The sequence below is a fragment of the Apus apus genome, chromosome 5 (genome assembly GCF_020740795.1).
Source record: "Apus apus isolate bApuApu2 chromosome 5, bApuApu2.pri.cur, whole genome shotgun sequence".
Classification (NCBI taxonomy): Eukaryota; Metazoa; Chordata; class Aves; order Apodiformes; family Apodidae; genus Apus; species Apus apus.
In genome coordinates this window covers 9,572,311-9,588,145 of record NC_067286.1, presented here as the reverse complement: position 1 = coordinate 9,588,145, position 15,835 = coordinate 9,572,311, and the positions used below count along the sequence as shown (strand labels likewise).

General features: G+C 42.4%; 2 protein-coding genes across 11 annotated transcripts in view; both read left to right on the top strand.

Moving 5' to 3' along the window:
- TEAD1 (TEA domain transcription factor 1) overlaps positions 1-15,835 on the top strand; it is a 161,505-nt gene that overhangs the window by 113,368 nt on the left and 32,302 nt on the right. The window contains exons 5-10 of one of the 4 annotated variants that reach the window (XM_051620761.1): positions 179-243; positions 3,000-3,062; positions 12,362-12,373; positions 13,579-13,713; positions 13,905-13,951; positions 14,856-14,917. In XM_051620761.1, the coding sequence (XP_051476721.1) occupies positions 179-243; positions 3,000-3,062; positions 12,362-12,373; positions 13,579-13,713; positions 13,905-13,951; positions 14,856-14,917 (384 nt within the window). Of the gene's footprint in view, positions 1-178; positions 244-2,999; positions 3,063-3,150; positions 3,214-12,361; positions 12,374-13,578; positions 13,714-13,904; positions 13,952-14,855; positions 14,918-15,835 lie in introns of all 4 variants that reach the window. The other 3 variants (XM_051620760.1, XM_051620764.1, XM_051620762.1) reach the window with 3 other exon arrangements.
- On the top strand, positions 10,373-12,356 carry LOC127385200 (KH domain-containing protein 3-like). Of its 7 annotated transcripts, none has more exons than XM_051620772.1 (2): positions 10,373-11,506; positions 11,609-12,356. In XM_051620772.1, exons 1-2 carry the CDS (start codon positions 11,447-11,449, stop codon positions 12,104-12,106), a joined length of 558 nt encoding a protein of 185 aa, XP_051476732.1. In that variant the 5' UTR covers positions 10,373-11,446; the 3' UTR covers positions 12,107-12,356. The 7 variants fall into 7 exon arrangements, with proteins under 7 accessions (XP_051476732.1, XP_051476728.1, XP_051476730.1 ...); XM_051620768.1 differs by having other exon boundaries at positions 11,573-12,356; XM_051620770.1 differs by having other exon boundaries at positions 10,373-11,530; positions 11,597-12,356.

The window sequence follows — 15,835 nt, the reverse complement described above, 5'->3', positions numbered from 1 at the left end:
AGACAGACTGATGAACAATGAGAAATACTGATAAATAATTTGCAAAGAAGAAGTGGACTAGGTGTAAGAAAAAGTAAGCCTTATATGCACGGTCCTTATATGCTTAAAGGGGGTATTTTGATGGTGTTTATGGATGTGATGCTGCTTGTCCCTTATAATGAAATTTTCTTTGTTTCAGGTAGGAATGAATTGATAGCCAGATACATCAAACTTAGAACAGGGAAGACACGGACCAGGAAGCAGGTAAAATAACCCAGTGGGGAAGTATGCATGTCAGTGAATGACAAAACATGGCATTTTTGGCTGCAGTGGCTGTCTGTGCTTTAGCTCTGATGAGATGATGTATTGACTTCGCTGTTCAGATTAAACACATGCTGATTAGAAAATATTTAAAACTCCATTTTTTAATGTTGTACATCATTTTAGTGCCAGTTTGAGGATGCTTTTTTATTAACCTACATGTACACAAAGCTCTTATCCACTGTATTTGGGAAAAAATAATCAAAAGTTGAAACAGAAGCATGAACCATTGTTCCTTATTTCTCTATAAGGACAATTATAGAATGTAATTATTACATTGATATATGAATAATGGAACTTCTAATGGTCCAGTCAGTTTGCCTATATGACCCTTGGACATGAGAGGTAAATAAATAAAAACTGTCTAACAGGACTTATCATAATCATTCTCTCAGCTCCTGGAAAGTTCTTGCTACAGGATGAAAAAATTAAAAAATTCCCTTAAGAGCCTTCAGGCTCCTGGTTTGTGACCACAGTAAGATTTCATTCATCAAAGAGTTAGAATAAACCTTTAACCAGTCTTAAGTCTTTTTCACATTATTATCACATAACCATTAACTTACCTCATATGACTAAATATTTTAATTTATATTGACACAGGTCAGCAGCCTCACAGAAGGCACATGCTCTGTGTAGTTTGTGCAGTGGTTACTAAACTCTTGTGCTGTTTCAAAATGCTTTGCCAATCACAGTCCCCTGGCTTTCTCTAATGTCAAGTGTGAGATTCCCCTTCTCCGCATCCATGTGCATGATGAAGGGGAAGGCAGAAGCTTGTACACTTGCATGGTCCATGTGTTTTGTAGTGCAGGGAAAGGTGGCTGTGAGTCGGCACACACAAAGGTGGCCTGCTGCCAGCACTCAGATTTGAAGCACTTTGAACTGTGTGATACTTTGCCCTGGGTGGTGTCTTTAGGACAGTTAGGAAAAAACCCATATGGACGAGGGATGAAAAAAGCATGAGAATGGAAACTGCAGCACGTGGAGAAGGAACAAACAAAAGATTGGCAAAGAAATCTCAAACAAAAGACCAGATCCTGAGTTCAGCCCTGCTATTATGCCCATGCGAGCTCCAAGAGCTGGGGTTATGCTGGGATCTTAAAATTGCTTCAGGAGACAAAATGCAGACCTTGGGGCTAGATCCTTGGCCAGCATGTACTGGTAGAGCTGTGGTGAACCCAAGAGGGCTATGAGGGCTTACACATCCCTCTATAGTGATTCATAAATCACTTTAGACCGAGTGTTTAGAAAAGTTGAATTGTTACTTTTTTCAACTGAGCAATTAAATGTTATGATTGTGCTTCTTGTATAACCTTTAACACCACTAATATCCCACTGAAAGCAAAACAAATGAACATGTGTGAAAACTTGGTCTACGTGTTTGACTACAAAATTGCTTAGTAAGCAATAGTTTAACTGAATTACTGCAAACTGGTTCCTGAGCTGCTTCCCAAAGAAGTCTCTGAAGTTGGCCTTCAGTGGCTGTGCTCATTTATGCATTAATGTTTGCTTCCCTACTAAAAACAAAAGCTTTTTGGTGCTATTGTCATGGAATAGTGCTACAGAGAGAGGAAATCAAGCTTTGTTTCTCCTGTTCTTTTGCTTTGTTCTTTCCCAAAGGGTTTGTAAATAACTTAGGAAAAACATACAACGCCTGATACGGTATGTGCTGGGTGAAACGAGAGTAAGAGATTTCTTTAGTGGTTTTTACCATCACTGCAGGTTTTAAACATTCACGCAGAGGACTGTAGGATCCTGAGCACTGCCAAGTGATGCTGGGCAGCATCATTAAGCACTCATCATCAATAGCATGGATTTCAGTACATGCCTGAGTAAACAGGAATGTGAATCTAGACCTAGACCCTTCACTGCACAGGCAACAACTTCTGACCAATCAATAACTGATCTAGTGCAGGGCTGGGCTTATACAAATTTCTTACCAAAATGTAATGATGATGGGCCAAACCTGGACATCACCATGCAAGCTGATGTGAAGTTACTGGTCCCCACTTACAGGAGTGTTTTGTAGGCCAACTTGATGCTGAGATTACCAAGGAAGCCAGCACAGGCTCAGGGACCTGTGTTGTGCCAGTATTTTATTGTTTGTGCCAGAATTTAAAGCATTTCAGTGGGGTCAAAACACAGATTAAGGTTCCTCATTGGAGCTGCAGAACACAATAAATAATGGATAAAACTTCTCAGTGCCAAGTTATGCCTCAAGCCTAGTGGCAAATGGTCAGAGTGGGCACCTGCATCCCCAGCAGATGGGGCAGAATTCCTGTCAGCTCCCCACGCGAGAGCGCAGGGTGATCAGTGCGGATGGGATCGGTACCAAAGCACGTGGGCTGCGTCCAACTGTGAACTGTGTCTTCTCTCTTGTAGCTGAATGCACAACCTGGTGGGTTATTCTTTTTTTTTTTTTTACTTTTTTTGTTTTTCCCCCCCCTTAATCAAGTCACTGCAGTGATGACCTGTATTGTTAAGCCTTGGTGCTAAGAGCTTGGTATCTGGCTGGGAATGTGGTATCTTTAACAGCAGAGCTTACTGAAGATGCAAATAACTTCCTCCCCTCAGAAAAGCTGTTTTGTTTTTTTTTCTCTCTCCTAAAGAAAAAATTAGACATTTTAAATTTGATTTGCTTTTTGTTTTTCTTTTGTTTGTTGTTTTGTTTTTTTTTTTCCCTATAAACCTGAACAATGTAGGTGTCTAGTCACATACAGGTCTTAGCAAGAAAGAAAGTTCGAGAAATTCAAGCCGCCATTAAGGTACGTTTGGCTTGCCCAGTTGTAGGGGGCTTTTCATCTCCATGGTTACAGGCTTTTCCTTTGTTTCCTCCCTTCCCCTACCCTGCAGGTGTCTAGTCACATTCAGGTTCTTGCCAGAAGGAAATCTCGTGATTTTCATTCCAAGCTGAAGGTATGCGCTTTTCTGCTTTTGGGCTTGTGGTTGCTATGCCTGTCCCTTCCTCCTCCCCGCGGTGATGGGCGAGCGCCTGGTGCTGCCGTGCCTGTAACCTCGTTTTCCTGCATGTGGTAGCTGTCTGTGTCTCTTTGTGTTTAATCTCCGGTTTCTGCACTAGCATCCACATTAAAAACATCGTTTTAACACTGTCCAAATGCAAAGTGAACCACTCTTTGTAACAGCTCAGTACCTAAACCTGATTTTTAACCCGTGAGTCTTATTTAATTTAATTTAATTTTGTTTTCTTTTTTTTCTTTTTCTTTTTTTTTTTTTAACAGTTGAGTGCTAGGAGTGTATTTAAATACACAGGGGTTTTATGCAGTTGTGTAGACACTTTTTATTTTTTGCTTTTTCCAGAGGGGTAACTGGGGTAATTGTTTTCCATTCCCAAATGTTTTTTGTCTGTACTTTTGAAATGCTGTAAAAAATAGTTAAAATAGATTGTTTATTCAAGTGCCAGAGAGCACAGCTTATCATGATTGCTCTAACCATGAGGTGTTTCTAGAGTACAATCTAGTATCACCTCAGGTTACCTACTATTTACAAGATTCCCTGAAATTTTGGTTTTTAAAGCAAAATATTGACACTTAACCTTTGGAGAGCCTCAGTCAGAGTCCTGTTCAGGGAATATTAAGTATGTTTGCTTAATCTGACGTGTTGAATTGTACATGTCCCTGTTTTTCCCTGCTTTCCATAAAATACATACTAAGGCTAAAAAGAAACTCTTGGAAATGTTTAACAGGGGTTTCTTGGATTGCTTGTTTTTAAAGTTTTCCAGCAGAGATCTTGGGACCATTTTTGTTTTGTTTTCACATGACTTGCAAGTGGAAAAGAGGGTTTTGCATTTTTTTTTCTTTAATAAAAAGCAAAGCAACTTGCAGATCTCTCACTTCCCTCCTTTTTATTTTTTTTTTTCTGCTTTTTGTCACCTTCCCCTCCCCCCCCTCCCCCCTTCTCCAGACGAGAACAAATCACAGTTTTGTTCTAGCTGAAAGGCAAAATATTTCAAAAAGTAATCTCACAATACTAAGCGGTGAGCACTGCGGATGCTGACCACGATCCTGGAACTGCAGCGCATAAATAACAGCCTGGCTTTGTAACAGGCCTCCTTGACAGAAGCACTGGGTTTTTCGTCCGCAGTGGGCAGCATGCTGGCAAGCTTGGATGGCTGTTGGTGGCTGGCTTTTTAGCTGCACTGGCTGAGCAGTTGGGGGTCGGAAAAAACAACTAAGACAACTTAAGCATACTGCTTTTTAACCCAGGGTGCAATAATACAGAGATATGTAGCATTTTAAGCTTAAATTGTCAATCCTTGATGCCTAAAATGAAGTGTATAAATAGGTGCCCTTACTTGCAGAGGTGCTCAGCATTAGCAGCACTCAAGGAGTTTTACAGGACTGGTGAACATGCTGGGCTACAAAGCCCACTTGGATATCAAAATACAGGCCTAGGAGCCTAACAAAAATATTTGATTTACTGTTCTAAAATATTTCCCTTTCAGAATGCCCAAAATAGCTTAAAATATAAAGACACAAAGCAAAACATATTTTTTAAGCACTGCATCTGCTGTCTGATTTTTATTGAAGCTTTCCAAAGAAAATAGAAGCCAGCTAGACCTTAATAATATGTGAGATCTCTAGCCTAGATGCCATTTGCAGTAAATGGAGATCCAGAGGGATTTTTCATTTAAAGGAGTCACCTGAAGAAGGAAAGATCTGTTAGGACAACAAAATACTTTGTAAGGGCTTCAAAACTTCCTCTCTGTCAGTGGGCTGCAGCTCCCCCAGAGCTGAGTAGAAAGTGGGAGTGCAAGGAATTGGTTGCTTCAGAAAGAATGTCCCACTTCATGCCTCTGACACTCTGCTGGGGCATTTGCTTCAACTCTCTGTGACTGCACAGTGAGGACAAAGTGCACACTGGTGACAGAGGTTTGCTGGCCCCTGGCCTTGCTGCCCTCCAGGCATCACTGAGGGCAAAAGCTGCCCCAGTCCTTCCCCAATGGGTCTTGCTTGCCAGTGGGTCTCCAGGCTGCTCCTCCTGCCCCTGCTCCTAGATGCTCATGCTGCCCCCAGGGTTTAACTCCCCCAGACACGTCTCTGGTGACTCCTCCACAGCCCCCAGCCTGAAGGGTGCCCAGAAAGGGCAGAGGAGTGAGGCTCTCTTTATCTCCCTCCTCTTTTTCTTGCCATTCTTGGTCTCAGCCAAATGAGGTGCCATGGCATAACATCTGCCCCCTTGCACAAGGTGCCTCTGGAGAAGTTACAGCCTCCCATAGGCCTTTTTCTCCCCACGTGGAAGACATGAAACTTTGATGCAAAAAGGTGCCTTATGGGAGCTGCCTTTATGAGAAGGAGAGTCCTTACTTTTTCTGCCAGGGAAAACCATCTGTATAGTCCAGTGTCCTCTGAAAACTTCACGAGAAGGACATCACTGAAGTGAAAGGAAAACAAGGTGAATACATTTGGGCATCTATGAGTACCTGTTTCAATGGAGGCTATTTTGGCAGCAACCTGAACTGCCCCATCAACTTCCTCAGGAAGATGCTGGGCTCATGTTCTCCTGGAGCAGGTGCTGCCCACGTATGCTGGTGATGGGGTGACCAAGAAGAAGATAGCCAAAGGAAGCACTGGTTCTGACCCAGACCAAGTTTTCCCTCTTAACAATGAGCTGGCACTTGCAATTACTCTGTAAAACCTGTGATGGGTGGCATGCAGGGGAGCAGTTACTTCTTAAAAAGCCACATCGACCTGGTGTTGTTTCCTGCCTATGGTGTGAGGGGAAAGCACCCTGTGAATGAATGCAGAAATCTTTAATGCCAGTCCACAGCTATGAGTTCAGTCAGCTCAAACACAAGGCCATCTCGCATGTTTCTTTCTCTCTACCACCAGACGTCCCCTCTGAGTACATCCCAGGCATACATGAGGCAGGTATTGCAGAGAAGCTGGTTGTTCCCCATGGACCAGCACTGCTTTAGCTGAAATAATTAAGGGCAGGCTCTTGAAAGTGGCAGGAGCATGGCACAGAGGCTCTTGTCCCCCATCAATTTTTGGCTGTTTTATTCATAATGCCATTTCTTATCAATCTTTTAGGATGTGGCCAAACTGACCTCAGCTCCTGGTCTCTTACTTTGGCAGAGGGTATAACAATAACTCTAGTTCCCCAAGTAACTGCTGAGCTTATTTTATTCCAAGACATCTTTCTGTCTCACCTTGGTCTGAACCCTGTTGAGAGCAAGGAGAGGACTTAGGCAAATCTTCTTGTGTTTATCTTCTGCAAAAATCCAAATGGATGTAAAGATTTCAGAGCTATCCGCACACATGGCATTGGATAGAGTGTTACAGAAGCTTACCTAAAAGATGGAAATCTCACCTGCATGCCATAAAGTCTGCTTAGTCCAGCAAAGTTCTTTTTCTTTGATAAGTACCTACAGTCACTCTGGACAGATGGATCCTTAGCCTGCAAGAAAGAGAAGTTTTGCCTGTAAATGCTATTGCTGCATTTCAAGACCACCAGTGGAGAATGTCACATCAGGCCTTCCAGGGATATTGTACATTTTAATTCCTTTTACAGCAGGAAAGATATTTTCATCTTCATTTTCTGAAATTATAGAAATCTTCCTGAAGTTAGGGGAATTTCATCTCATGGAAGTGGAAAGACAGGCTGAGATACAGCTGTCCTGGGAGACAGATCTGAAAGGTGGCTCCCTTTCATGAAATTTCCTTTTGTGCAGAGAGTGGAGGAGGCAAACAGAATTTTTAAGCTTTAATGTTGTGTTTCCATGTCAAATACACCAGTCCATAGTGTCAGATTGCAGCATTTCCCACCTTTGCACTGTCAGGGAGCCAAACTCACCTCTGTCCATTCAGGAGAAAAGATGGATTGGAAGGTGTGCATAAGTAGAGAGTAAAGGTCTTCACAGCAGAATATATATCTGTCTTAGACTTTCAGATATTTTTTAATCCTGCAAGATTTATTAGACAGAGACAAAAAGAAACATTAAAATGCCTACACTTCACACGTATTACATGTTTTAAAATCCATTAATTCTACATTCCACATTGAGGGATAAAAAGAAAATATTGTTGTCAATTATAAAATGCTAAAGATAGCTCTATACTTTTTAAATGAACAATGATAAAAGCCTTGAAAAATTCCCTTTGATGTGAATGGAGTCTTCAGCATTTTGAAATACAATAAGATGGATTAATTGCTACTCATTAGGCAGCAAGTTGGGACAGCTTTGAATGCGCATTCTCTTCTTGGCATTAGCTATTGCCTGGCTGAAATAGCCAGCTTTTGTATTTACTCCTGTCTTCTCTAATAATAAGCAAATTGGAGATCAGGTCTAGAAATACTGAAGTGCTCTCTATCTTTTGTCCAAAACAATTGTATATTTTCATGATTTGTTTATCTTTTTTGAGCTACAGCTAATTATTGCAAAGGTTATTTGAATCAATACGGGATCTGAGCAGAAATAACATCTGCAAAATTGCTTATTAGGAATCTATTTTATGCTAGTGTTACTGTAATGTCCATTTTGTGAGCAAATTGTTGTTTCTTCTCTTACGTATTTTTTTTTTTTCCATACAAGAAAAGTTTTGTATTTTATATATTGGTTTTTAGGGCATCTTGAATTAATACCTTGTTCTGTTGTGCTTACTTTTCCTCATGCTGTCTTAGATTTTTTTTACCAAAGTCATAGATAAGATGTTATTCAAAGCCCCATTTATCATTCTGGGATAACAGGTTTTATTTTTTATGTAGAACTCATTTGAACTAATTGATTGAATTATTTTTCTGTTTATGTTGGATTAAAAGAAAGTCAAGCACAAATCCTTTTGTGCTTGTCTTGTAGAACTCTTTGTTTTATGTGGGGCTTTTATAGATATTAAGATTTGTAATTGGATGATACTGGGGAATTATTATTATCTAATTTAACTATGTATTTTGCATTCCAAAACTAATGGGTGAAAAATAAACCTCAAGGGCCTGATTCATTAAAAGTTATATAGTCTCCTTGCATTAGATTCTTAGCACTTAATGCCTTCCAAAAACAGCGTTTGTAAATGCAGCCAGAAGCAGTCAGATAAAACATGAGGTAGGTCCTGATCTCCATTAGAATGATGACATTTTAGGGGTTTAGTGGAACTAGACTAGATTTCCACTGATTGTACTCTAAATCCACCTCAGTAACATTCATTACTAATTACGTACCATGGCACGGAAGGCCTTTATAAGGGAGAGGAAGGCAGCAGGCTAAGAGTGCAGTCTGTTACTTACTCCAGTGTCATTCCTGGGCAGCAGCAATCCCATCAGAGCTCATAAATTAAGTAGGGTCAAGCCAGGTCAGGGCCAGATGAGACCTATCCAAGGAATACCTTAAGCTCCTGCAAGATTTAATGATTCCATAGCAGACACTGTACCCCCAAGCTTCTGCTGAACCTCAGCACAGGACTCTGCAGGACACTGGACCAAATTTTTATTTTATATACATATAGTGTAAACCTCATTAACCCATAAGGATTTATTCCAGCTTTACACAGCAGCACAAGCGAGAGTAAAACCAAACCCTTTCTGTATTGGAAAAGACAGAAAATCAAAGTCTTTAGCTATTTGCAGTCATTGAAAATCCCACAATGTTCCTGTGTAGAATAGGGGTTTTAACCCGTTTGTCCTGGCCAAATTCCAACCTGGGTAATTACTGTAATCTGCCTGTTTAAATTACCCCTGCCGTTTTAATTGGATATATTACTTCTCTTGCTGCCTAAACTGTGATGTAATACCATTGTGTGTTATTAATCAGTTACCAAGTTTCATCCCAGAAGCAGCCACATTGCAATGATAGGTAGAAAGACTCAGTCCCTCCTGGTTACGAGTGCTCTCCATTATAGTGTAAAAAAACCCCAACATACACTTGTGTTTTTAATTGGCAGACAAGCTAATATTTCAGTTTAAATAAGCAGCTTCTCATTTGTTTTTGAAGGCTATGAAGTCTGCCTGATTACACAAGCATAGGCCACCACCTTGCAGCTCTCCAAAAGGTTTCTGGAGCTGAAGGTGCTTTTTTGCCAGTGGAAGTTAGAACCTTTTATGTATATGTATTTGTATTTGATTTTTAATTTGATTTCTTTTATATTTGAATGTACGGTTAGAGTTGCCTTGAGAAAAACTGATCTTCCAACTATGCAGATTCCTAAGCCTACAAAAGGTGAAACTTCCCTTTGATGTGTGTTGGCCTGAATCACTTATGTCTAGTGGAGTTGACAGATTTGTCCCCTTTGAGAAACTTTATAGGATTCACACAGAATCATAGAATGGTTGAAACTCCTCAAGACTAGACCTATAGGAAGGGCTGTATTTCTGAGTTGTCATCCTATATATTTTTGCTTTCTCTCCATCCTCCTGAAAATGTAATAAGTTAAAGAGGATGAGATGAATGGCCACCACAAACGTAGAACATTCTGGAGAGAAAAGCACCAGTTGGCAAGAAGGAAGGCACATCCCTTCTCCTGTCATGAACCAAAGATGTTTTCTCCCTTCAAAAATCCCTGTCACTGTTCCTAAAATTAAGGATCATCAGACTCACTGCTGATGGCAACTAAGGGCTCCACAGGACAGTCTAAGTGTTCCTTCTCCTGGGAACAGAAGGTCTTGAAGGAAGAGTAAGTTTTCAAAATTTTTCTTTACTTCATCTATTATGGTGGGATTTACCTGCCATAACTGTTGCTGTTTAGAAGTTGGGTGTCCAGGCTCCTATTCTAGTCCTTGGACAGTAATGACATTACAGAAAGTCATGCACTCCAGTTGGTGTTCATGCAGGAACAAATACATTGTAGGTAACAATTATTCCCTTATTGCACAGGAGGTTAGCTGTCTGCCTTAGACTGAGAGTTCAGATGGCTAAAGCAAGGTGAGATAAAACTGTCACAGATATATAAATTGCCCTGGCTCATGCAGCTCCCAGATATGGACTTGGAGAAGGATGTTTTGCAAGGTCATGTAGTGATAGGACATGGGGTAATGACTTTAAACTGGATGAGGGTAGATTTAGATTAGATATTAGGACGAAAATCTTTCCTGTGAGGGTGGCGAGACACTGGAACAGGTTGCCCAGAGAAGCTGTGGATGCTCCCTCCATGGAAGTGTTCAAGACTAGATTGGATGGGGCTTGGAGCAACCTGGTCTAATAGGAGGTGTCCCTGTCCATGGCAGGGGGGTTGGGACTAGATGATCTTTAGGTCTCCTCCAACCCAGATCATTCTATGATTCCATAACTTTTATATCCCTAAGAAAGCTTTTACTTTAAAATTATCCTTTAGTTTAGATCCACCTAATAGTGAGGCCACTATAGCAGCAGAACAGTATGAGTTTTACAACTTAGCAGGAGCACTGGCACTGTCTGCAGCTTCAAATGGTGGCACTGGTGTGGCTGGTTGCAGCCAGGAGGCTGTGCAGAAGAGGAGGCTTGAGTGCAGGAGCAGTCCTGGAGAATAATAAGGTAGAATAACAAAAGCAGCACTCACACAGTTTTGGAGGTTACTAGGACCCAGAGGCACATATGTCTCTTGAGTCATGCATTTCACACACAGGATATGATCCCTTGTATGTTTGTTTTTGTTATGATTCAGCTGACTGCAGAGGAGATTTGCATGGTTTGGCATTTCCAAGTCAGCTCACCTATCAGAAAAGAGAACAGGAACAGAAATGTCGGGGGGGGCTAGCATCTCCATATTGCTTAAGAACATCTCATTTTCATGTTTTCATGGTGAAGGGTCCTTCTTTCTGTCCAGGAGGGAAGAGGGCTTGACTTTTGGAGAGCTGTGTGAATCTCAGGATACTTTTATATGCCTACAAAAGTGGGTTTTAGCCCAGTGATCTGCAGACATCCAAAGGCAGCCAGTAAAACATGCTACCAAAAACCTCCCGTGCACAACCTCCTGCCTGGGGCCGGCAAGGGTGAGTGCCAGTAGCCAAAAGAGCCAGAGCTGACTTCCAGCTCCCTACCCAGTGAATTGGTCATGGTTACATGGGAAAGCTCCAGGTTGGAGAAACAGCCACAGTTTGTTCACACACTGACAGACAGCAGGTCTCTGCCTCCGGAAGCCGGTCTGTAGATGCAGTGCCGACTGCAGCAAGGTGCTCCTGAGGCTGGGACAGGTCGGGAAGCGGCGCCTGGTGCAGCTGTGCCATGCGGGAGGCAGCGCAGGTGAGCCCGCAGGTGCGGGAGGCAGCGCAGGTGAGCCCGCAGGTGCTGGTGCGGGAGGCAGCGCAGGTGAGCCCACAGGTGTGGGAGGCAGCGCAGGTGAGCCCGCAGGTGCTGGTGCGGGAGGCAGCACAGGTGAGCCCGCAGGTGCGGAAGGCAGCACAGGTGAGCCCGCAGGTGCTGGTGCGGGAGGCAGCGCAGGTGAGCCCGCAGGTGCTGGTACGGGAGGCAGCGCAGGTGAGCCCGCAGGTGTGGGAGGCAGCGCAGGTGAGCCCGCAGGTGCTGGTGCGGGAGGCAGCGCAGGTGAGCCCGCAGGTGTGGGAGGCAGCACAGGTGAGCCCGCAGGTGCTGGTGCGGGAGGCAGCGCAGGTGAGCCCGCAGGTGCTGGTGCGGGAGGCAGCGCAGGTGAGCCCGCAGGTGTGGGAGGCAGCGCAGGTGAGCCCGCAGGTGCTGGTGCGGGAGGCAGCGCAGGTGAGCCCGCAGGTGCTGGTGCGGGAGGCAGCGCTCGCGGGGGGGACGCGGCTGCAGCAGCTACTCCCCTGCTCCACCTGCCGCTCCCCGCGCTGCAGCCCGCAGAGATTCCCGCAGAGGCTCCTTGCACAGCTCAGGGAAACAAGCTCAGCAACAATCCCCTTCATTCCGTAGCCGCAGCTTTCACCCCGGAGGCAGGGGTTATTTCCCCCCAGTGTTTTCTTGTTAGTTTTTTGTCTTTTTTTTATTATTATTACTATTTTCCTTTTAATGAATCAGTCCCTAGGTGAAAATAATCCATTTGTTTAAACCCGCTGTTTAATGTTGAGCAAACTGCTCTTCTTTTGTCTCTTACTACTTGTTCATATTTTGCTAAGAATCTGCTATTCTACACAAGCATTTTAATAAACTGTTTGTTGTTGTATCCAGGTAACAAGCATGGTAAGTATTTTAACTAAACCAAGTATTATGTACCTTAGCTGTGCTTGGCAGAATTTTTGGCTAGCTTTTCCTGTACTTTCAGCCTGTGCTGTTTCTAAAGGAGCTATTCAAAGGAAGAAACTGCTCACCTATAGTACTACTATATACAAGCTTTGAAGGGAGCATATGTGCAAAGTCATATATCATATAGAAGAGCATGCATCTCTTGCCAGCATGCTTGCTACTTTGCTTGTAAAATAAAACTAGAAAAAAAAAAATAATTAAAAATATCCTTGCTTAATACTGCTTGTGTTCCTTCATTCTAAGTCACATACCTAAACATTAGCACTTATTAATACAGTACTTCTGGATGAAGATCCCCACTTTCCCACATAGTAACAGTCTGTTGTTTACTTATTTTACCTGAGCTAAGATCCCCACTTAGTTAACGCTGTTGCATTAAGAGGCTTTCCTTTTCTATTCTGTGATCATACATGATTGACAGTGACTGGGACTCCAAGTGCTGCTCTAATACAAGTAATCAATAACAACCCATCTTTTCCTAAACTTGTTCCTTGTATGCTTGAAAACAGCAAAAATTTTATGGCTGATTGTTATCTTTGGGAACACTACAAATCAGTAAAATACTACAATTGGAAGTTTAAAATATTATTTATATTTTTATCATCTAACTTTTAAAATACTTGTCATAAAGCAGAATCCAAAATGTTTCTAAACCTGTAAGCATGAAGAAAAATCTCGTTTGCGAGTCAGTCGCAGTTCTGTGTTCTCATTTTACAGTGTCATATGAAAGGCAAACTTCTCTTAGATCTAAATGATAGAGCTCAAATCTCAGTGCTCCCTGTCCTTCAGGCAGAGCCTTAGCAGCAGACTGTGTTTAGTCCAGCCTGATTTAAAATCAGTAGAATTTGCCCAGATAAACAAGTGGGCAGTAGTTTACTCTCCCAGAGCTTCCTGCGTGTTGGCAGAGCAGACTGTGAGAATTCAGGTCTACCATGCATGTCTGAGAGGAGGTTTTGCCTTGAGGTAGTTTGAGTGTTAGCCTCCGTGCTGTATTTTTTTATTTTTTCTTCCTGCATGGTTTGCTGTTTTTGCATTTTCTGTGTGGCTTTTTAAGTTTTTAGTTATGTGCTTGTAGCTGCAGTTATTTAACATCATTTATTGTGCCAAATGTTTTAAGACTCCGTGTAATTGTCATATTAAAGGATCAGACAGCAAAGGACAAAGCACTCCAGCACATGGCAGCAATGTCATCAGCTCAGATAGTCTCAGCTACTGCTATTCACAACAAGCTGGGCCTGCCAGGAATTCCCCGTCCTACATTTCCTGGGGCACCTGGGGTAAGTTGTTAGCTGAGTCCCAAAAAAATCCCTGTGTTCTCTAACAATGTTCAGTAGACAGCTAAGGCTGAATGAATGGATTAATGCTTTCCCTTGTGTTTGCAAAAGGAATCATGCTTGTTCAGAGGCACCCCAAATCTTTCAACAAAGAAAACAATTGTGGGTCTGTTTATTTGTTTTTCCTCTTTCAGTTTTGGCCGGGCATGATTCAAACGGGGCAGCCTGGATCCTCACAAGAGTAAGTCTGAAAATTAAAATACACTTTTATCTGCAGTGTGGGGCTGTCTGGTGCACTCTGCTGCCAGAGGGTATCAAGGAGGCAAGAACTTGCAGAGTTTTCTAAAAAGGAGGAAAATATAGTGGTTGGGAAAGGAAGAGCCTTTACAGTGATGTGAGCTCACATTCAAAAAGTTATAAGGGATACCAGACCTCAAAGCTCAAGCTGAATACCTAATGGACACATTCCTTTTTCTCCCATTGCCTGGTGACATGCAATGATAATGCCAGGAAGCAGCTGGTAAGGTTTTGCCTGTAAGTTTCCAGCACAAATATTTCCATCTTCTTCTAAATATATGAGCAATAGTGGAGGCAAGGGGAACGTATTTTTCTGCAGAGCAAGAGATAATTGCATGAGGCTCATTAGCGGTCAGTGGGGTTGCTGCCCTTCAGCGCCATGGTAGCACCACATGGAGAAGGAAGCCTTTGCCCCCTTCAGGTGTTATGTTTTCAGCCCCTGTGATGGTGTCTGGAGCAATGTTTCCCAGCCTTGTTTTTCAGCTTCACCCCACCATATTGCCTTGAGGTCCATATGAGTCTGTTTGCCCCTGTAGTTCAGTGTCCTCTGGATTTATTAGGAGCCAAAGCAACCACCATCCCTGTTTGCTGTGACACTTGTGACGAGGGAGTCAGGCTTCCTGTTGGGTGACTGACCACAGATGAGCTCCACACTTTAAGATGTTCAGTGTAGCTCTCATCCCCCCTTCTCTCTATAACCTTTTACTGTCTGTTAAATATGCTATGCAAGGAAGAGATATGTTTGTGGGTAAAGGTCATTAACCATGTATTTTCTTATGCTATGTGGCTTTAATGGAATTTACTGTGGATGGCATAGTGTATGATTTTTGTGTAACTCTTTCCTCCAGTGTGAAGCCATTTGTTCAGCAGGCCTATCCCATACAGCCATCAGTCACAGCTCCCATTTCAGGTAATTCTTCCATTTAGACTCTCCTTTAAGAATACTTGGATTGTGTATTGAATGTGAGGTGGACAGAACCACTACTCCATGTCTAACATTGTCCTCTAGCCAAACCAAGCACCAGTCCCCATGTCCTATGAGCTGATTATATATGACGGAATATAATTTGGTTTGGGATTTTTTAATATTTTTTTTTAATACATTCTAAGTAGGAAGTACTAATACATATGCAAGGAGTTGTGATACATGGTTTCCACTCAGCATTCCATATTGTAGGAAAATGCTTTGTGGCAGGATGCATAGTTTCTTTTTTAATAGCTAAATCTCACTTCCATCTGTAATGAGGATATGCCTTAATTTATTTCAAACTGACACAGAAAACTCTACTAAACCCATGTATGTTTAGCTGTAAGAATAAAACAACTCTTCATCTGCTTGTTGAGAACCCTTCCCCTCCTGAAGGTCCTGCTCTGCCCGGTACCACTTTGATAAGTACCTAATGTTTATTCTGAATTCCATTGCTCAGAATTATTAAACCATTTAATAGCTACTTCCCAACTGCTTTCCCCAAGTTGGCTGCAGAACGAATTTCAGGCAAGATCAATATTTCTTTGCAGATGATAACTGACTTTACATATCCCTTGCCAAATGACACCATGAGGGTTGGAGTCAGGTACCATACTCCCATTGTGGGATTTGGACACACACTACTGATGACCTCTCCCTGCTTCTCAACCTAGTTCAGGATTATCTTTGTTTTCTAACCTTTGGTGTCTCTACCCTGCCTTCCTTGTGCCTGCATCTCTCCCAAGACCAGCTTTGCCTCCAAACTGCTGCCTTTCCCTTCTTCCTTTACTGCTTTATTTCCTTCTCATCTAATTTTCCATGATGAGGAGCAAGAGATAGCATTTATTCTTTCTCTTGAGG